Below are 22,586 nucleotides of genomic sequence, written 5' to 3' on the forward strand. Positions count from 1 at the left end.
TCATAAGCAGACACTTTTTATAAACGAATGAATTTGTCAGTGCCTTAGGTGTCCGCTTAAGAGAGAGTACACTGTATATGTAAATATCATACATGTATACATCCTTACGATAATTTTACTTATCACTTTTAAATTATGGATCCCTAACTTGGAGTGAAATAAAAGTTCCGTTTGCCCATATGCACTTTTCCACTTTTGCAGTTAGCAAACAGTTGAATTTAAGAACTGATGTGAGATTTAACATTTCGGAGTAGGAGTTCAGATAACAGAGAGTGTCATTCTGTTGTTATTATAAGATAACAGCATTTACGAATGCTCTTTGAATATATAATATTTGACACTCTCTGAGTTAGTCAACAATTTTCATTATTCGTTTACTGGCCTCTGACGAGCGTTGATGCGGTGTTTGGTGTTTGGTGTGCGTGAAGCGTCACTTTCGGTTAAACGCGTTTTAATAATTTATACATGTTCTCTTAGTTTTGTGCTGAAATTTTTCATAAAACGCGATCTCCGCTATTGTAAAATAAAATATGTGTTAAATTTGTAAAAATTACAAAGATCTCATTCAAACACCTATAATAATAGAAATAAAAAAAAGAACTATGCATTTCAAAAGAGACTGGTCTTGGCTTGTGGTTGTTTTTCTTCTCTTCTTCACCACACCACCGCCCGCCGATGCTGTTATTGAGGACGTACTTGATATTATTCATGTAGTGAAAGAAGTTACTGTTGGAATACTAAAGGCTTGGGACATTGTTCAACAATCACAATTTGCTCAAAATATCGAGTTTCCGCTGATGCGTGAAAAACAACGTAAAGTTTTGCAACGGCTGAAAGAATTGGGCCGCCAGATAGACCAAACGGAGCAAAAGGTTTGCACACACATGCATACTTATGTATAAACATTACAATTCGCATCAATAAAATTTGTTTTCTTAAGTATGCTCAAAACGTCGCTGTGGCAGTTGAATCTGTAACAGAATTCATGAATCAAAATGTGCCACTTATGACTAAGATGAATGATATCCATGACACGATGAATCGCATTTCTTCCCGTTTCCAACAAATGCAGAAATACGAAGCCCACCAGCATAAGCTTGAAGAAAGCACTCTAATAACTTTCGCCGAATGGACAGTTTCACCGAATGCATACTCGGTGCACCATTTGATGGAACGCTTGCATTTAACTCTACTCGGGCCGGAGGAAAAGGAAAATACAACAACGAATATGCTATCCTTACTAGCACAAACGTATGAGGTAAAAAATGTACATATGTATAATGCTACAGGCACTCACAGTTGCAGCATACTATGCTGCATATCTTATGTAATCTCGAGGCTACGTTTCTTGTCAATGACTACCCCTCATTCCTTTTTTAAGTTTTTTAAAGAATTTGAATTCATTTTTCGTTTCAATCCACTGCTAACAATGGAGATTTTTATTATTTTTTCGGAGTATCATGATACTTAGTATTCATAGTATTGAGCATAATCTCATATTCAATATAAACCTAACAAAGGAACTAAACTCAAGCAATCTGTTTATACTTGTGTACACAAGGCAAACTCGCAAATTGCCACAATGAAGAAAGTGTCAGAGAAATCGGCGAAGCTGTTCAGTTGATACTACATAGTAGAGCATAAATAAACATTTGCATGACTCATTCAACCACTCGTGCGCCGACAAAGACTTAGAAGACCAAGAAATAGCAAGTCTACGAAAGAAACTTAAAGTTGATTTTAAATGAACAAATTAGTTAAATCGCAACGAACAGACGAACAATATTAATACAAGACAAGAATGTGTCATGAGTTTATGAAATTATTTACAATTCCTAGAAATGAAATTTAATGCAGAAGTAAATAATTTTTTTTAGAGTGGCAACACTAAATTGTTGACGTTGTAAAAATAATAGGTAAAAAATGTAAGTGCAATTTATAAATTGTGAGAAAGAGCAATTTACTGAGCGCATTGGTGAAAGAGAAAGGTTGGAAGCAGTTGGTTAGGGCGAGACATGTAGCAAAAGAAAAAAATTTTGTTCAAAATGATTAAAATATAAAATTTTGTCATTTGCTTTCGCAGTCTTACTAATGTTTTTTTTTTCTAACAATGACGGCACAAAAAGTAAAGTTGAATTAAATTTATTTTTGAAATCTTTGCAAAAATGTTCAGTAAAGTGTTTGCACATACCACGCGAACATGACGCACGTCTCCACCCTCTTCACCTACCCCGAGGATGCTAAGTGCATCTTACAAATCTACATGTATGATCTTTAAAAAAAATATTTTAGACACATTCCGCAATGGAAAACGTATCTATAATCAAAGCCGAGTAAAAAAGATACGAACTGTAAACGGAAAATTGGTTTATTATTAAATCAAACTAAAACAACATTACGATTGGCTCTGATAAATCGCCAAAGCATGGTATATAATATAATATATGATATTTATATACAAGCATCCAGTACATCGGTCTACATGCGGGAGTAAAACAATCGAACAGTACAACATACACCACAGAAGAGGTACACATGCATATATGCATACATGCATACATGCACAACTCTCTTCGCCTCTCTTTTCTTTGGTCTAACAAATCTCACCTGGTACTGGTTTGTTGTTCGTCAACTAGTCAGTTCGTTTACATGTGCCATCCTCTATTATTCTCAACTCAATTACGGGTTTTGCATCTCTCTTCACAATAAAATTCTCATTTTTAGTTGTGTGTTTTACTTTAATTTTGCATATCGAACAAAACAGACTAACTGGCTCGGCACCAGAATTATTTTAAAATTAAAGAAAAGTAACAAACAGCTTACTTCCATTGGCATCGCATGATACTGAACATTTCTGCATCGAAAATTTATTGATGAATTATATTTGTTAACACACAATTTTATATTTTCTCGCGAAATCAGCGTATTATTTAGTATTTATAAAATGTAAAGGTGCTACCACTAAAGTGATAAAATAGTGATAAACGGATTTCCCTATCGGTGTGAGTGGAATTTCGACGAAAAAGAAAAGTTCAATGCGCGTTATTCGTCATAAATACAGAACAAGCGCAGAGAACGTTAATGAATAGAGAAGTCTTAATGACTGGAAAGTGTTCATTTTCGAGGGGTACTCGTCTCGCGAAGACAATTCACCACTGACACATTTTTCAACAAAAATTAACAGGAAGGGGCTGAATTATGTAAATTTAGCAGCAGTCGATAAGAATTTCTTGGTGATTAGAAGCAAAGAATGTTAGGTAGCTTTTTAATATGACCTATAATTTGAATTTTTCCAAATCATCCAAAATTATATAAATATGTAATGTCTGTCTGTCTGGTGTCTGTAAAACTTTGTTGATCCCTTCCAACTGAATCAAAATCCTCTATAGCAAACGCTTCATTACCAGGCGCACAGGAAGATGGCATATGCAAATGTAAATTTGTGAATTTATATACATTTGTGAATTTATATACATTTGCGCATATGTATATGCTGTGTGTATGTGTGCTCACCAGCCACAGCTCAAGATAAAACGGTAAAACTTCGCAAGAAATCCAGCGCGCACTCATGGCGCAGCGCACATTCATTGGCACAGCATTGTATGTACAGTAAGCTTGAAATGTTACAGGCATCTTCAAATGCTCTGATTTCAGAGTAAGTTTCTAGCTGCAGATACATATATGCATATGTTTTGTGCACTTTTTATCAATTGAAAAACTACATACGTAAAGTAATCTACTAATTAACTATTTGCCTACTATCAGTTAACATAAAATAATTGTTTCCAAATTTTATCTTAGTATTAAAATGTCCGAATCAGACCTTTTTTTTAAGCTACTTGTTTTCTTCTGCAACTTACTGTATGCTCATGCGCGCACTTGACGCACAGCAGCTGCGGCTGTCGAGCATTTAGAAAGACATATTTACATACATATATTTTTGCATACATATGTACGATGCCGCGGGCACTCGACTTGACAAAAATTGAAGATTTATCAAATATTGGCAAATAATTCTACGCGAAATATTCCAATATTGACTATTTTCGAATTGTCGAGAAAATTGGCATATGGGCGGCTCGTTTTATGAATGAAAATTCTTGCTCTTAGAACTATGAGCTCGAATTTATCAATGAATTTTTTGAAGATGAGTTTTTGTTGCACACTACAATAGTTGAAACTGTTCGGCGCCGCCGCGACTGTTCAGCATTTTGTTCTTGTAGTCGCTAGGCATAGAATTTTAGCTTTGAACGACATACGCATTTTGAGGAATAAAGCGAATGCCCTGTGTGTGCGCTTGTATGTACATGCATATGTGTATATTAATAAGCATTGTTTTGCTTGAATTCAATATTTATATTTGCATATGCCATCTTTCTGTGTGCCTGGTAATGAAGCGTTTTGTATACAGAATTTTTTGATTTGTTTGAAGGGATATGGGCACCAAGTGTACATACGCACATACAAATATGTACATGAGTATTCAAAAGAAATTTGTTTTAGCTTTTGTGAGGCAGGAATTTGATCATTAGGTTATTTACATGAAATATAAGGCGATGCTCGTGAGGTAGGTCATGTTGCTTCAGTGCACACATATGCGTGCAACATATATATGTATATTTAATAAAGATGCAATTGAATTTAGTTGTCCCATATATGCAAATACGTTTCTTTGTTTCCTTTATTTATTTTAAAGTTTTATACTATCTAGAAAATGCATACATACAAATGTATGTATATTATTATTCCCTGTAATAAAATGTAAATTGAAAAAGATTTGGTTTGCCAAAGGAACAAAAAATGCATATTCAAATGTAAATATGTACATATGTCGATATACCAAAACACTTGTATGCTATGAATTAATTTCGAAAATATTAGTAAAAATTTTCATCAAATTTGTTTAGTTTTAAATTTACTAAAACGCACATACCAAAATGTGAGAGGTAAATTAAATCAAAATATAAAGTTACTTTGATTTGAAATGTTGGCGCATATAATAATTTCAATCATTTTTCTTCATCACCTTTGTTTGAAAATACAAATTGAACATAAAAATGCACAAGCAAATGCCTTGCAAAATGCCGTCGGCATTCGTCAATTTGATTTCATACAGAAACCAAAAACTGAGCAGAGCCAATGTACTTGTACATAATTCACTGTAATCAGCCCTGTTAAGAACTTCCCCGCTGTCGAGTTAAGCGAGGTGAAATAGTGTTCGCGGTTTCACTTCATTTTTGACAATTCACACTATTCGTAGCTCGTGAGAATTCTCTATATTTAACGTTCTCTGCAAGCGTTTGTGTGAACTGAAGGAGAAAACAAAGACTTGCAAATATTGAAATGTGCTGAGGTTTCATTTTCAGTAGAAACAACAAAGCATAATAATACATAGCCATACACACACACACACCTATGTATGTACATATGAAAAATATTCGAATGCTATAAAAGTTGGCCACATAGTCTACGCTTTACGTAAACACCCGCATACAGATTTCTAAACTTATATTGTAATGATTTTAATTTGTAACATATATTCAGGCTCGGAAAAAATTTGATTATTGACATTAAAAGAAATACAACAAATATAAAGTTAATTATCAATTCGCAATGTCAACCATTCCAAACGTCTTGTTCTTCCTGGCGTTAATTGGTTTATGCTTAACTGCGTCTGCCGAGATAAAATTTAAGGCGCAACTTCCGGAATTGGAAGTCAACGCAATACGCCATGACCAATTTGCTCTAGAGGACAAACTATGGAATTACTTGAATAAGGAAGGTACCAGCAAAATTTCTCAAGTGCGAAAAGTATTTGACGCCTTTCGCAAGTTCATTAATAATAATCTGCAAAGCAATTTTGAGATGGGAAAATATGATATACTAAATCACTACGAATGGAGTCTGCTGGAGCGAGATCTGCTGCAAATCGACAGCATATTCGGTTACTATAAGGTGCGCTATACAAATCAATATGGAACATACATTTGGAGCGACTCCTGACCGCAATTTAAATACGTTCACAATGCTTTATTTCATGCATTTGCAGAATTTCATGAACGAGCACAACAACACCGATGAGCTAAGTGAGCGCGCCGTTCTGGACTTTTGCGAAACTGTGCTTCGCAATGATAATACCTTTTCTATGTCGCGCATTTTCCAGGATATCGAGCTAGTCATGGTGAAGCAAACACTCTATTATAGAGCAATGTTGGTTAGTTTATTATCGTTACTTTGTGAACGATATGTACATACACACGCATTTACGTATATCCCACATGTGAAGGATAGGCTCGAAATAGACACCTAGAAATATTGGCTGCAACAAGCCGCTTTTTATTTATCGCAATATCCGTTTAACTAACATATTAGTGAAAATTAGTCAATGCTTATATGTATTTCTAATAAAATTACTTCAATTATTTTTAGATAACTCCGAGGAGTTAAAAGGATAATAGACCGTTTAATATGAGAGATAATATGCAGTTTACAACATATATGTGCATATGTATGCCAAGATAAACGATTACTGTGAAAAACAAATATAATGGAATAATTTTGCATATTTTGTTTAAAAAAAGAAAACTGAGTTGCCTCAAAGGGTTAAAGTAATTTTCATGTTGTTAAAAAATGATGACGATTTTCTACCTATAGATTCATTTAAAAGCAGCTGCCTGTTCCCATAACGCTCATCCCATTAGAAAGCCACTAAAACGACTACAAGTATGTAATACAAAGGAGTTAATTTACGATGAGTCTTTCAAATTGGAAGCTCTCTAGTGACAGCATATTTGTAAGTGACATCTGACCACTGCGAACATGGAATAGTTCTTTTCCAGTCACGATATCAAATGCTAGAAATCATATATTAACTAGATACTAATGATACTACACTATATATTTTTCAAAATTATTTTTTCTCCAATTCAAAATTCTATACCATAAAAGAAAATCTGAATGTGGATGATATTGTTTATGCAACATTTTTTAGGAAACAATATGTAGGCCTTCACTAAACATTAATATGAATGGGTATGTCGGTAGTAATTACGGTGTCATTTGCAATTTGAAAACTTGCTCATTAATTTTTAAAACAATGATGATTGTTTGATTCCAGGAATCGACGGACAAAATATGCCATACACAACAGTCAGCACAACAATTCGTCTATTCACTTTATGCCGATATAGCCCTTACTGAACTAAAGGGATACATTATGATGGAGTTTTCCTGGATGATGCTAAGAATCTACGGCAAAGGTAGATTTATGGGCAAAATGTGTCTATTTGTTTACAACATGAGTTCTACCATATTTACAGGCAATTATACCGAAGAAGTGAACTTGACGCGTATGGACTATGAAAAACGTACTGGTCGAACGCTAAAACTATTGCGAGAGGTTATGCGTCGTGCCGACCGCATTGTTTGGCGATGTGACCCAGCTAAATTTATAAGAGGTAAAAATTATGATGAGGTTACTCGGCTTTTACAGGGCTATATCGAGAATGAAGTTGACTTAAACAAAGAGGAAACATGCCGTGAGACTTGTGATTTTTACCAATCAACCAGATCAGAGGGTTGCTTTAAGGATCTGTATTGCGCACGTCAACCTAGATGCTCAGGCAAGGTGTATCACTGCACATTTGTGGACTCAGACATGTGGGTTTGCCCCGCTGTACGTTGAACAACCATAAATTACTAGACAAGATTTTGTTTAATAGAAATAATTATTTTTCATTTCAGGGCCGAAATAGCACGCGTCGCTATGAATATATTGAATATGAAAATGGCCGCGTACTTGGTCAGAGATCAGCTTGTGTGCGTGGTAGTACAAAGGTAAAGCACATCTCAAGGTGTCTTTAAATCTACATACCTATATTCATTCAACATTACGTATATCTATAGGTGGACTCCTGGTGGCGCTATCTTTTGTGGCATTGCAGCTATTGCTTCTGTTTGTGCGATGAAATTAGTATAAAATCTGATCGCTACTTCAATCTACGCGAAACAGTAGCAGACGTAGAAAACAATAGGCAAGTTCTGCTTGAAGATAGTTGGTTGAACAAATCACGAAATCAGTTTTCCGAAACTTTATTTTTAAATTTGTAGAGTAGTCACAGGTTTACGTTTCGTAAAAAGTAATCGCGTATTTCACTTGCAAATCGAAGAAGGACAACTTCTACCAAGAGGTGGCATAAATAGGACTAGCCAAAGATGGAAACCAGTTGACAATTATCAAATATTCGATAGAAACGTGCGCAATGGGCGGGATTATCATACACTCAGTTACGAAAGCCGGTCAATGGACTTGGACGACATCTACACAGACGACAATTCATATGTAGTCGTTGGTGTGCGTTTCCGAGTTGTTGGTGCTCATTTAAACGTAGAAGCCAAATTAGCCGAATACGATTTTCTGGAAGGCAAATTAATATCTCCAGAAATTAATAGCTTTTGGAAGTCTAACGATAACACAGACGTAAGCGGAGATCGAAGGTAACTTTAAATCAAATTAGTAGAAGAAACATTTTGATAAATCAATATTATTTGCAGACAAAAAGTAAATCTCAACAACCCAGATATGTCCACCCGCACTATAGTCAAATCTATACCCGACTCTCGACACAACCAGTATATTGATTTTGTCAATACGAACATGGATAAGGATGCCGCGCAAAGTACGGTGCCTTTCATAGATACACAGGAGGTGGTATCTAACCCTCCGGTGCCTCTTTCCGGTCTCGGTATATACCACAAGGGTCGACAAGGTTATGGCGGTTTTCTAGCACCAAAGATTATGACTTACGATTTTACGCCTCACATTCGAGTGCCGCAAAATATAAATTAATTTATAAAGCTTAGGTGTATGCGTCTGTATATTTTATAATACTAATATATCGTATCTATTTAAATTGGTATTCACTCGAACTAACAAAAGATATCCGTTTGAAAATTCAGAGTATATAATTTTTTAGTGAGCCTCATGTGCGCTTGTAGGAATACATTTGAATTGGAACCATTAATTTCACTTATCAAAAGAAAAATAATTTTATTTAAAATAAAACAGAAACTAAACTAAATGGTGTGTCTGCATTGTTTTCTTTTTGATTTGGTATCAACTTTTCTTACCGCAGTTTTAGGAGATAGAAGGGAGAGTTTATAAAGGGAATTATATTATAACTAGAAGAGATTTGAGGAAAAGGGTATTAAATTTTCAAATCGAATAAATTATTAGTTAGTATGAGACTTTTATAACGTTCACAATTTTGAATAAAATTTTTAATAAAATTAATAAAGAATCCTAAAGATAGCCTTCTTAGCGCGGCCAATACCGAACCTTTAATAAATTTATTTAATACAAGTTAGATTTCCACACAGTTAGATTACCAACGAGCATTTTTTTGTGGTAAACATTTCGGCGGCCGCCGTAGCCGAATGGGTTGGTGCGTGATCACCATTCGGAATTCACTGAGAGGTCGTTGGTTCGAATCTCGGTGAAAGCAAAATTAATAAAAACATTTTTCTAATAGCGGTCGCCCCTCGGCAGGCAATGGTAAACCTCCGAGTGTATTTCTGCCATGAAAAAGCTCCTCATAAAAATATCTGCCGTTCGGAGTCGGCTTGAAACTGTAGGTCCCTCCATTTGTGGAACAACACCAAGACGCACACCACAAATAGGAGGAGGAGCTCGGCCAAACACCTAACAGAAGTGTACGCGCCAATTATTTATTTATTTATTTAAACATTTCGTACTCTGACTTTAATGCATTTTCATTCAATGAAGCTACTTTTTAAGTTAAGGCATATTAAATGTTATTTTCTAATTTTCTATGTATTTGGTACAGGGGCAAGAAATTTCCTAACAATATGGCACGTGCATACTTGGTTAGGTCTTACCCGAGCTCCGCCTCTAATATATGGTGTGGATTTGATGTACAGCAAATGGAGTGGCCGCCTCTGAATCGCAGATATTTTTTGTGAGAAGCCTTTTCATTGCAAAAATTCAGCCGCAGGCCTGCCATTCCTTGCCCAACCTCAGTTGCTGTTTATTGATGTTTCATGTTCAGAGTAGACATCGAACACAATACCAACCGAATGGTCACCACTCACAAATCAAACAGCCGCCGTTGAACTAAAATTACTTAATTGCAAATTCATCTGAGATGTTAAAACAACATATTAGGTCCCCCACGTATATATTTCTAATCCACAGTCTTCTAGATAGCGATCTTCCCTCGAATTCTCATTTCAGAGGCGTCCTGAACCGAATCTTTTATTAACACACTTGATTTCCTTCAAGAAATATTCGCCGCCGGACTTGTCAAATCCTACTTTTGCACCTTTGCACTTATTTATATTAAAACAGTAGGCCAATACAGTTTTTTTTTTTAATTGGGCGAATTGTTATGCACTTACACCCTTTTTTTAGGTGTTTGGCCGAGTTCCTCCTATTTGTTGGACGCATCTTGATGCTGTTCCTTAAATGGCGGAACCTACAGTCTTAAGCGGACTCCGAACGGCAGGTGGTTTTATATGGGGATCTGTTTCATGATAGAAATATATGTACACGGAGATTTGTCATTGTTCGCCGAGGGGCGACCGCTATTAGGAAAAAACTTGGTCTATCATTTGGTGTTCCATGCCCGGAGTTTCGTACCTGTGTACTTCTGAATTGCAGTCACGCATCAATCTATTCAGCTACGGCGGCCGTCGACTTATAACAGTCTACCTAATGGAAGTATATCTTTCCAACGCAAGATCAAAAGATCATTGATTTGTTTGTCGCAAAAGCGAACTTATCCTTGCGTGAAAGCAGTTTTAAAGAAAAGTTGTGCTAATTTATCGAAAGACACGATTCGAGGGCGTTTACGTATAGAAAACCACAAATTCCGGAGCACCTTGAAAAACCCGCTGCTCTCATTATCACCCATTGAAAAAAGACTTGCATGGGCTAAGGAAAATTCAGCACGGGATTGGACAATCGTAATATTCACGTAATGCATACGTCGGTTCTGATGTACTGGTGATAATCGAAAACTTCATCGAACTGTTAAGCATCCAGTTAAGGCTCATGTTTGAGGCTGTTTCTCCGAAAAAGGATTTGGACGTTTATTTATTTTTACTGCAAATTTGAATGCAGTCTTGAATAAAATTTACCAAAAAGCATTATTACAGTCAGAGAAGATTTTTAGTAGAACTATGCAACGTTGAATATTACAAGAAGACAACGATCCCAAGCATCGAAGCGGAAGTTGTGTAGAGAGGAACCACAAAATGGGATTGAAATGTTTCATTGGCTTTCACAGTTGCCTGATGCCAACCCAACTGAAAAGTTTGTCCAGCAGTTAAGCAAAAACTCAAAGGAAAATAAATATAGACGGCAAACCAGTTTGGAGCCGATTACCTCCACAACTTGGATAGAAATTAACGCAAGGTATGACTCGAAGCGATTATTGCTAATAGTGGTGACAAACATTTAATTTAATATATTGCGTATAATAAACATTATTAACACATGCAAATCCAGTTTACTCGTATTAGAATCGAATTGGTCAAATAGTTTTTATAGTTGAGTTTGGGCAGATTGTATGCCTATGTGATTCTTATAATCCTATTGATTTAGTTTTTTACTATTGAGAAAGGGTGAATCGTTACAACCAAAATCATTTGATCCAAAATTTATCACAAGGATGTAGAAAAGGATGCCTCGATAAGCTCATAAATAAGCGTTTGGGTCAAAAGGAAAAAAGATTATAATAATGCTAATGATTCTACATAAAAATTAATAAATAAATAAAAATATATTGCCAACTTAATGTGTACGAGTATACATGTTTCTTTTTTGGTTGGAGGCAATTTTTGTTTTCATAATTTAGTAAAATTAACATCTAATTTAAGAGAGTAAAATTTAAAGGGCACTCACCTGCACGCGCAGAGGATGTATCATTAATAGTGGCAGTATATAGGACCTTGTGGGCAGTACTTCCGATAATGACATCCCCATTTTGGTAACAGCCTGACAAAGAAACGCTGCCAAATAACGATGAAGTGGGAAGTGAAAGGAGGCTTGCATCATTTCATCCTGTTTCAAAATAAAAATACGTTACGGTGGTAAATAGATATATGTAAGAATTAATGCATATATGTATATATATGGAGGAAAGAAAATTTTACCATAAACTCGTACTTCCCCTCTCTTTTCATTCCAAGAGGCACTAACAAACAAAGGCAAGACAAACAAATTGCAAATTTATGTAGGATTGGTACTGTAAATGCTTGCAATTTTTCGCTAATGCCATTATACAAAGTATCCGGAATAATTATTAAAACTCTGGTATTTATTTTTGTTTTTTGTCTCATTAAGTAAGAAAAATTAATATGTGAGTTACACATTATAGCTAAAACTGAAAACTCTAATTGAGACTTCAATAAAAGAGACCTAAGTCCAACCAAGCCACCATCAATTCAAAAGTTTACAATGCATTAAATTCGAAGTATTTAATTTTTCTATTTTGCTCCCGATAAATAAGACATTCCATTCGATACTACCCTTAACCATTCGAGAGTTGGATTAACTAAAAAAAAATTTTTTGCTATTAGAAAACGGTCGAAAAACTCTTTGGCCGCAATGCTGGTTAAATAAGTAATTAATCAAGATTTGTGTTAAGAAAAATAAAAAAGTTGAGCGAAAGTCAAGGTGCCCGTCATTTTGGATTTTGGAAACAATGACACGCCAATTATACATTTTTAAGAGTTTAGCTGAATTGCATTTGAATAGTTTGGAAATCGATCGTAAAGAGCTAACCGCATTTTATTCACAACTTCTTTTTTTACCATATATGCAATTAATAGAGTAAAAAATGAGGGGTTAATTTGAAGTCTCTAACACGCCAGGCTGTTTCAAAAAGAGAGTTTAAAAACACGGTTTTATAAACTTCTACCTCGCTGACAAGTACTTTTGGACCCCAGAATCGTGTTCAGTTCAGAAAAATACTTCGGAAACCAATCTCATATAATAAAAAACCATGAAGACCTGTGCAATTATTCAGGAATCTGTAAACAAATACAAAAAATTATAAAATATAAAAACAACGTTTGAAACTACAGGATTTGTAACATTAAGCAGTTTATGCGAGACAAAGAGCAAAATACAAAGAGTACCCCCCGAAAGATGCTCAAAATGTAAAAAAAACCGCACGATACTAACCATCACTTCATATGTCAACTAATCTAGCACCCCTTTTCATATAGCCTAAACCTGTCAAAAAAGAATGTTTCCTGGCCATACCGTTAGATGACCTCGTTGGCAAGAGCTACCTAGACACATAGGCTACTACAAAAAACTCATCTTTCTAACCTGCTTTGTTCCCACTCATCAATACTCCACAGTGTATTGAATAAAAATTTAATAAATTATACCAACCGGCGACAGTTTGGGTTCCAAAAAGTAAATGGCATCCAACCACTCATGTAGAGTATTGACACAGTATGTGATTATCTTTTTGGCTAAATGAGCATGTGTTCCGTCCTGCAGATGCGATATAATAGACCACATGGGATAAGCGCTTGCTTCCAATTCGCACGAGAATGCCGCATAATATGAATTAGGTTCGAATTCTACGTGCGAGGTGGTCTCTCGCACATTTACGTTCATGCCTTGCAGCATTGATAGAAACTGAAACCACATGTCAATTAGATTATCATCACGCAAGAACACCAGAGCTACTGATTCATGAGAGAGTACATTGTTGAAGTCCGACACCAGAGGCCAATAGCAATGATCCTTCATTACTTGACGCGTGCAGTCAATTACAAAGTGAAAATTTTTGTTAGGATCTATAAATACAGAACATGTGGTTATTACACTTATACATACATCTGTAGAATTGTATGCACTTACCGTGTAAAGTATTTTGTATAAGTATCTTCGACATCATCAGCTTAAGACTGATGATCATTACATGCAGTAAAGACAGTTCCTTAACCATTTTCAAAGCTAAGCTTTCATTTGAAAACAGTTGGACGCTCATGTGTACAACTCGATTACTAAGTGTATCTGGATCGCGCGACATTTCCAAAACGGATGGTATGCGGCTGTAGTGCATCACGAAAGTTCGTGTCAAATGTTCCTAGAATTTTGCCAAGAAAGAAATTTAGTAAATTGTAAAACGTATATACGAAAACATATAATAAGTTCCTCTAAGTCACCGAGCGAATGTACTTGTCGATTATGTTATATTGAATGAAATATGATTCAGATCTGGACTCAAATATCGAGGCAAATATAAATAAATTGAATCAAACTGAAAAATATCTTCATTTACCATTATTTATGTTATAGATTCTTAAAAAAAGTTTAGCTCCACATAAAACAAATAAAAAATTGACGCGTACACTTTTGTTAGGTGTTTGGAGAGCTCTTCCTCCTATTTGTGGTGTGCTTCTTGTTTCTTTCTTCAGTTTTAAGCCGACTCCGAACGACAGATACTTTTTTATGAGGAGCTTTTTCATGGCACTCGGAGGTTTGCCATTGCCTGTCGAGGAGCGAACGCTATCAGAAAAAACTTGTTGTTGTTGTAGCAGCATAAACAATCCTCATACGTGTACTGGGAATGCTGCTGAAGTGACAGTCCTTGGCCGGATACAAATCCGGGTCGTTCCGGTTACGTAGCACCGACTGTCGTGGGAAAGACTTGTTATACTCGTACCATTTTGGTGTTTCATGCACGGAGGTTCGAACCTACGTACTCCAAATGGTAATCACGCACCAACCCATTCGGCTACAGCGGTCGGTTCTACATAGGTATGCGCCAAACAGGTGATTTTTCGTGACAATTTCCCACGCGCGAACTGTAACGGTTTTGAGAGAAAATCGCGTAAAATGCGCGACCGCGCATTACTGAAATTTTTTACGGCGAGAACGTGTGTTGAGCTAGTTATATTTTACCCATATCAGTATGAATTTTGAAATTATGGAGAAAAGTACTATCTCGAAAAGGGCAAAAATCACCCGGCTTTCGAGAATTTCAAAAATATAGCAGATTAATATGTTGAATTGTTTATGATGATGTTTTAAAATTTTGGGAAAAATCTATACATTTACCACTTCTAAAAAGCCTTTCAAGCAAAAGACCACCTCGTTCAAAAAATTATTCATTTCATGAAAGTCGCTCAGAAAAAAAGTTAAGTTACTCAACTGAAATTCAGTTTAACTGGAAACTTAACCACTGAAACTGAACCACTGCACTTTTTAAAAATTATGTACTTATTTATAAGTAACTAAAGATGAGTACATAAAACTCCATTGAAAAGCTGTTTCTGGTTACCTTATAGTCTTGATCGGGCAGCATATTAAGCAGGAAACACACCAAATTTTGAGGGAATTCAAATTTAAATGTCCAAAATATGAATTCCTCCAAAAGAGTTGTGTGCACGAGCTTTTCTCCCAACGCAGGTAGATGTTTATAATCATCAGGCGGCTCAGGACGAGGAAAACGGTTGACAGCCTCTTCATATTTCTCACGATTCGACTTCAGAAATCGGCCATGTCGTGTGTCTAAGCAAGGTGATTCAGTAAAAAATTTATAGACCTGTAATAAAAAACATAATTGGCCGTTAAGTGAGGAACTAACAATTCATTTCTGAATACTTACATCAGTATTAATGAGGGCCCGTGTCATCACTTTACGCATTATTTCACCCATATTATTCAGATCGATCAACATATTCGCAAATTCCTCGCATGAATATGCGGCCAGGTTATACGTTTGTGATGTTGCGTCACTATGCTCCCGAAAGTGCTGAAGTAATCGGAACAGCAATTTGGGCATTATTGCTTCTGCCACAGCTAGCAAATTAGACGGAACAGGCTCTTTATTGGCTCGGTTATTGATGCCGTGGTCACTGCAGAATCCCTCCGCTTTCATCACAGATGTATCGCCACAATCGCAGGCACCACCTGCTTGCGACAAGAACATGTTGAAGTCATGATTGGTGTGATCGCCTTTCTTGAAGCAGTCGCGACAAATGGACATACATGGCGAAATACCACATGTACGACATCGGTACGCCACTACGTGCGGTACCCATACTAGACCACATTTCGCATGATTATCATAACTGCGCACTATTGAAAAAAAAATAATACCAAAGATAAAAATACAAAATTGGATTTGAATAAAAACTATGTATAGTATAAAATAAAAAGCCGTGTACGCAATATGCATAAAATTCAGTGTACAATGTCCTATGGTGTGCGAGACCTTTGTTTAAACACCGATCACGTGGGTTTATGTCGGTAAAATGCGCCTTTCAGTAAAACGCATCTTGTTATTATTGTTTTAGCAGCTCACTAGGCCCCGCTAGTGCTGTATAGTTGCCGATCATCATCATCTAACTCATCTAACAGTAGACCCAGGAAACGTGCTGTTTCGACAGGTTGGGACCAGAGGGTGAGGGGTGTTAGACGAGTGGGTTTAAGAGGACACGTGAATAGGTGATTAGTGTCGTGCGATGTACCTGCACGTGATGGGTATATATTGATATGGTACTATTTGATAGGTAGGAGTTTAAGCTTCTACAATATCCAGACCGTCATTGAGCTAAAGTTATGCGGACCCCACGCGGCAGCTTAGGAAGGTATCTCCCTCTTAGGAAGGTATCTCCCTCCCGATGAATGTAATTTAATATTGGTCTATATATAGAGTAGACATCAAGAGACATCCCGTGGCTGTCATGAGTCGTCTGGAGCATTGAAAACTGCGAATCACTAATGCCAGGCGAGCAGATGTGCGCAGCGTAATTTAGTACTGGCCTGCTAGTTGCTTTAAATGACGCCTGCAACATTTCTTTGTCTTTTGCCCCAAGTGCTGCCAGGAGCGATTTGAGAACCTTGTTGCTGTTTTGGAGCGTAGTGGCAAAAACGCTTGTATGCGCTGAGAAGGAGAGCAAACTGTCGAAGGTGACACCCACAATTTTGGGGTTGTTAACAGTCGTTATTGGTGTATCATCGACTTTCAGCCTTAGCTGCAAATTGACCTCCTTCGTCCAGGTGGTAAAGAGCCACGCCGTGGATTTAGGGGGAGAAAGCAGGATATTCCTCGCAGTGAAAAACGCATCTTATTCTTAATCGGCGTATAAATGCTGGATGGTCGGTATTAAATATAAATGTTATTTTGATCTTAGCCACACGATTGTCAGCTCATATTATTAATGATGTCATTAAATGTGTGCACACATTTAGATTGGAGAGAAAAAAATGTTATCAACATGCTATTGGCTGCTAAATGAACTACAGTACACACATAATGAAATACATACATACTTTTCTTTTAAGCCTAATAGGAATATCTTTAACTTTATAGTTGTTGAAACTTACCAATTTTAACGAATTCCTGCGGTGTACGACCGCCAGCAATTAACCATCGAATCCACTCTATATTATCGGCATTATCTATGGGGGTTCCTGGATTGAAGAGCTTGTCCATGACAGCGTCCAACTCAGGTGTTGCTCCACCACGACAACACTCTGCATTAATAAGTGCTGCAACTTCTTTTCGACTTCTTAAACTAAAAGATGACGATGTACCAAAGAAAAAACTAGGCTTAGCTCCTCCAGAGCTGCCGGCCGTGCTACCTGTAGCGGTTGCTGAAATCGAAGCATTTGACGAAGCATCAGTAAGCAAGCCATCATCCGTTTCTGTCGCGCCTACTGATTCCCAATCAGGAAAATCGAGTACGACCCGCCCGGATGTGGTTGCCGCTGGAGCAGCGACGTATAAAGGCTGTGGTCGCGACTCTGAACTAACTGAGGTGCTAATGGAAACCCCCGATGGTAAATTCACTACCATCGAAATATCAACATCGTCAGATTCATCCTCTTCAGTTGTAGTTGTATCAACATTAGATATATCACTGTTTCCAACTCCACCAGCACCAAGTCTATCACTGGAAACTACATCATGGTTTATGTCCCCACCACTGGATGCATTGTCATCTTCATCCATAATGAATAAATTTTAACAATAATCCAGTCTTGTCGGAATTAGTACTTATATCGCTAACAAGCCAATGACTGACGGGATCAATTTTTTCTCGTTTTTTCTTTCCTCTTTACTAGTCAATGGAAACAAATGATTATGACGCGACCGTGATTTTGGGGCCGTGCCCCCTTTGCATATTTTTTGCAGTTTTTTCACGTACGCAATGCAGCAGATAGAGCTGCAATGTTTGCCTAATATTTCTCTCTTGTAGAACTTTAATTAAAGAAACTCACGCGCAACTTTCCCCGGTTGCTCAAATCACGAATCGTAATTATCACTGCGATTCTTCAATACACCAATTTCCTTCTTTTGTTTAGACTTATTCTTCTTTTGCTTTCTCTATTTCCACTTCAACTTCTTCCCACTTTTTAACCTTGTTTTCTTCTCTTTGGAATTTTCTCTTATCGTTTCCTATTCGCACATTTTATCCAAATTTAGGACTTTTCAACACATTTGTACTTTTTCTTTATTTATTGATTATCTGACAACTTTTTTACATAATTTTGACTAAAACAGATTGCCGAATTATTTAAGAAGTTTTAATTTAAAAACAGTTTGTGAATATTGGAACGCATTTCTACGAAAATCCCACTGACGATGACTTTACGCGAGTACGACAGCAACGATATACCTCCAGTGTTGTTAACTCTTCAATTTAGCACCACAATGTACTAATCCCAGCTCTTTAAATTTAAACTTCTGTTAAGGGCCGTATACATGCAACTTAATCGTTAAGTTTCACTCAGCTGAGCAGCAAGATGTATAAATTACAAAATACAAAATTATTGTACTATAATGTTTAATTTAAAATACCAATTGATTATGAAATTTATTTCTAGAGCATTTACAATTTTCAAAGAATTTTATGCACTTGCATTAGCAATTTGATATTTAAAATTATAAAATTATAAAGACATAATTATGAGTGATTTAATAACAATAGAAGTAAGAAGAAATTTAATTAAATTTATTTGATTAATTTCATTGATTTAATGAATACAGACACCAGCTAAAAAATGTGCATTGAGGAATCAGATACGAGTAATAATAAAAGCTACAACGAAAAAGGAAATTTTGATTGTTTTTAAAAAGGAAAACAAAGATTTGATTGAATGTATGTACTTACCGGCTTTTGCAGAAACAAAATTCCGTATCTCCATATTTTCGTATCTCAAGAAGCCTTTTTCAAAATCTAAGAGCAAAATTGTTGCAAGGGGAGATATGCAGCTATATTTTTCCTAACCGAAGACTACAAGAAAACATTTGTTGGTATTTTTATGGCTAGCTTCGGTAAGTGAAAAAATAATGTGTAATAAAATGATTAATTTTTTCATAATACTTACCGAAATACTTGTAAACGGAAAACAAAAAAACCAACTATATATGTAAATAAACAGATTCGAATGCAACTGAGAAAGTAAACAACTGTTTAGCAGCTTTCTTGCAAATGTTTGCAAATCTCTATTTGTATAAAAATGTGTATGTTTTTTTTCTTTCTAGTTTGTTTTTAATGGTCACATCTAATATAAATATGTATACGCAGCACGAAATCTGAGATCGGCCTTAGAGCCGCCGCAAATTGCAGGATTTTTAGTTGACCAACTATTTGATCGAGGTGGGTTATGGGTACGCACACTTACCAAGGTGGATTTAATAAGGTGACAGCATTCACCCAGCTGAATTTTTCGCCGTAGGGATGGCTTACGTCAAAATGATATGCTTTGTTTGTATGTATTGGTATGTTTACATTCGTATGTTTACAAACGCAACAAACAATACATGTAGGGTTTTACTTATATGTGTTTGCTGTCACCTGTAATAAATTCGCCTTGACACTTACCGAACAAAATAGTGGTGGATACCATGGTGGAATTAACAAGATTCGCTGGATATTTTCAGTGTTGCTTCTTTATTAATATCTTGCTCATTTTCTGTAAAAAATGTAGTACTTCCTACAAATACATTGTTGGCACTACTACTAATTTTTGACGATTCCGTTACTGAATTAATAATAAAAAATAATATTTACAAAATATGTGGAAATTTTTAATTTGAAGTCAGGGAACTGTAATACTTACAATAATACACATATTTTACTTTCCTCAACAGATTTAAAAGGAACAGAATATTTCTTAGGAAAACTACACTTATTTGAACAGATTTATTCGATATTAGACTATAAACTTTAAAATAGGTCTCTCATTATATTATCAATATTGGATTGCAAGGATATTGTAGAAATGCTAAATATATAAGGTTTCTTAATATTTTTGTTACAAGGGAAATAAATAGGTTGTTCCTTATTTCCATATTATGATGAATTATGAACATTCTCGAAAAACAATACTGACCGAATAATGTACTAAAACAAAAAAACGAATGACAGACGACAAGAAAGAAGTTGCCATATATAAAAATTGCGATAGTTGTTAAGAACATGTATCGGGTGTTTCTTTGGCTGCATGAGAACTATCGATATCGATTACTATGATTTGACAGCTGAGAAGGCCAAACTGTGTTGACTTTTCTGTTCAAGTTATTATGAATAAATTATCGCTTCCGAATTGTGGAAATTCCCTTTGAAAAAATAATAAATTTGTTTCACGAAGTTCATAGACCATAGTGTGAAAGAAGACGCCGAAATGTCGATTCGTCATTGTTCTCAACTTGCTGGCCTTTTCTTTTAACTACGTTGAAAATTTTACTTAGGGACCTTGACTTACGTGCCTATTATTACACCAAGCCTGACGATTGGGACAATTTCTTTCGCAGGGTTGTGACAGATACATTGAGCCATATGAGCCTGATGTGTTTATGCAATCCTAATCATTTGAGTTTCTCTATGCACTCTAGACTCGAAAGAACCTAACCTCGAAGGAAAATAAAACTGTCGCTCATTGCGGAGTCTCTTGTCTAGAGTGATCGCTTCACATAAGCAGGTGGCATACACTCTCGCTTAGAAACCGTTAGAAACTACTCAAATGCACAGGCAGCTTTGTTTTGGGATCGTTCCCACGACAGTCGGTTCTACGTTACCGGAACGACCCGGGTTTATATCAGGCCAAGGACTGTCACTTCAGCAGTATTCCCCATATATGTATGGGGAATGTTCATTCTGCTACAACAACAACAACTCAAAGGCACAGCCAGCTTTGTTTTGGGACCATAGATCCCAACACCGATGCCTTTCGGTGTCTTCGAGCCGTCACAGGGTTTCTTCTTCGTTCCTGTGCTCTACTGCCTTTCATGCCGCCGAATGTCGAACGCATCTTCGGCGTAAAAGAAGGCATAGATTACAGTTTCCTCATAGCCAACAGCATCCGACCAGATCAAAGGAGCTCATAGGCACGCATCTTCCAGTTCCATTCCAACGTGTAGATAGCAAGATGCACGCTCTCTCTTCCTTGCTGCATTTGCATACGCCATTAATACTTATGATATTTACCTAATTTAATGGCGGCCGCCGTAGCCGAATGGGTTGCTGCGTGACTACCATTCGGATTTCAGAGAGAAAACGTTGGTTGAAATCTCGGTGAAAGACCAAAATGCAGGAAAAGTTTTTTCTAATAGCGGTCGCCCCTCGGCAGGCAATGGCAAACCTCCGAGTGTATTTCTGCCATGAAAAAGCTCCTCATAAAAATATCTGCCGTTCGGAAACGGCTTGAAAGTGTAGGTCCCCCCATTTGTGGAACAACATCAAGACGCACACCACAAATAGGAGAAGGAGCTTCGGCCAAACACACAAAAAGGGCGTACGCGCCAATTATGTATGTATGGATGTAATGTCTCTTTTTTTAACTATGGCTTCATGGAGCCTTGGTCTCAGAACAGCTTTTCTTCGAACTCCATATAGTCAGTAGTTCTGGAAGTTACCTGTACTACTTAAATTCGTACCTAGTAGTATCAGTTTGTTACTGAGGTTCACATAAATAGCTTCCTAGGGCTTCTAATAATAAATTATAATAGAGACTCATCCATCTTGTTGGAGTTGGTGCTTCCACATTCCTTGCTGGGCGCATTAGCACTACACTCTATGTCGCCCTCTTCTTTTTACAGTGGCTGACCAGACTCTGTCTATATCCATATCGATTCATTTATGCTGTTACATACAAGCGCTATATAAACAAACGTATACGAGTAATATCCTTGTGCATAAGAGCACACAAGTATTAAAATATCGGAAATCTTACGTTTCGTTACTTGTGCTTATAACTGTTGTACGAGTGGCAGCAAGCAGTCGTCTAAAGAATTCGCAATTAAAAATTCTACAGCCGTTAGATCTGGACCCTCGCAGTAAAGGCGGTACATAAAATTGGGTTTAATCTTCGCAATTATAATTTTCTTCGCATACAGGTGATCTCTGCCTTCAATAATCTCTTCCTGATTGACTTAAGATGTCAGCTCTTGAATCAAACTGTTTGAACTTTAAATTCCTTTCAAAAATAGCGTTCTTTAGAAAACGATGGACTGTCTGAATCAAAGTGGAAAATTCCAATTGGCGTGACGGTGACTGCATTGTTTCCAAGTTTTTGTAAATTTCGTATT

General features: G+C 36.4%; 2 protein-coding genes across 3 annotated transcripts in view; one reads left to right on the top strand and one right to left on the bottom strand.

Annotated features, from left to right (window-relative positions):
• The window catches only part of LOC129239523 (E3 ubiquitin-protein ligase Ubr3), a 28,618-nt gene extending 9,908 nt beyond the window's left edge, over positions 1 to 18,710 (bottom strand). Inside the window, exons 1-6 of the mRNA XM_054875063.1 lie at positions 17,378 to 18,710; positions 15,654 to 16,126; positions 15,327 to 15,590; positions 13,901 to 14,129; positions 13,424 to 13,836; positions 11,924 to 12,082 (exon numbers count right to left, since the gene is read on the bottom strand). Of these exons, the coding sequence (XP_054731038.1) occupies positions 11,924 to 12,082; positions 13,424 to 13,836; positions 13,901 to 14,129; positions 15,327 to 15,590; positions 15,654 to 16,126; positions 17,378 to 18,005 (2,166 nt within the window). The 5' untranslated portion in view covers positions 18,006 to 18,710. The remainder of the gene's footprint in view (positions 1 to 11,923; positions 12,083 to 13,423; positions 13,837 to 13,900; positions 14,130 to 15,326; positions 15,591 to 15,653; positions 16,127 to 17,377) is intronic.
• LOC129239524 (uncharacterized) lies at positions 363 to 9,080 on the top strand. 2 transcript variants are annotated; one of them, XM_054875064.1, is made up of 8 exons: positions 363 to 872; positions 941 to 1,258; positions 7,118 to 7,259; positions 7,320 to 7,675; positions 7,744 to 7,836; positions 7,906 to 8,033; positions 8,110 to 8,496; positions 8,554 to 9,080. In XM_054875064.1, exons 1-8 carry the CDS (start codon positions 603 to 605, stop codon positions 8,846 to 8,848), a joined length of 1,989 nt encoding a protein of 662 aa, XP_054731039.1. In that variant the 5' UTR covers positions 363 to 602; the 3' UTR covers positions 8,849 to 9,080. The 2 variants fall into 2 exon arrangements, with proteins under 2 accessions (XP_054731039.1, XP_054731040.1); XM_054875065.1 differs by lacking the exons at positions 363 to 872; positions 941 to 1,258 and adding exons at positions 5,300 to 5,955; positions 6,050 to 6,214.
• Positions 18,711 to 22,586: the final 3,876 nt, after the last annotated feature.

Source organism: Anastrepha obliqua, chromosome 2 (assembly GCF_027943255.1).
Source record: "Anastrepha obliqua isolate idAnaObli1 chromosome 2, idAnaObli1_1.0, whole genome shotgun sequence".
In the NCBI taxonomy this organism is placed as follows: Eukaryota; Metazoa; Arthropoda; class Insecta; order Diptera; family Tephritidae; genus Anastrepha; species Anastrepha obliqua.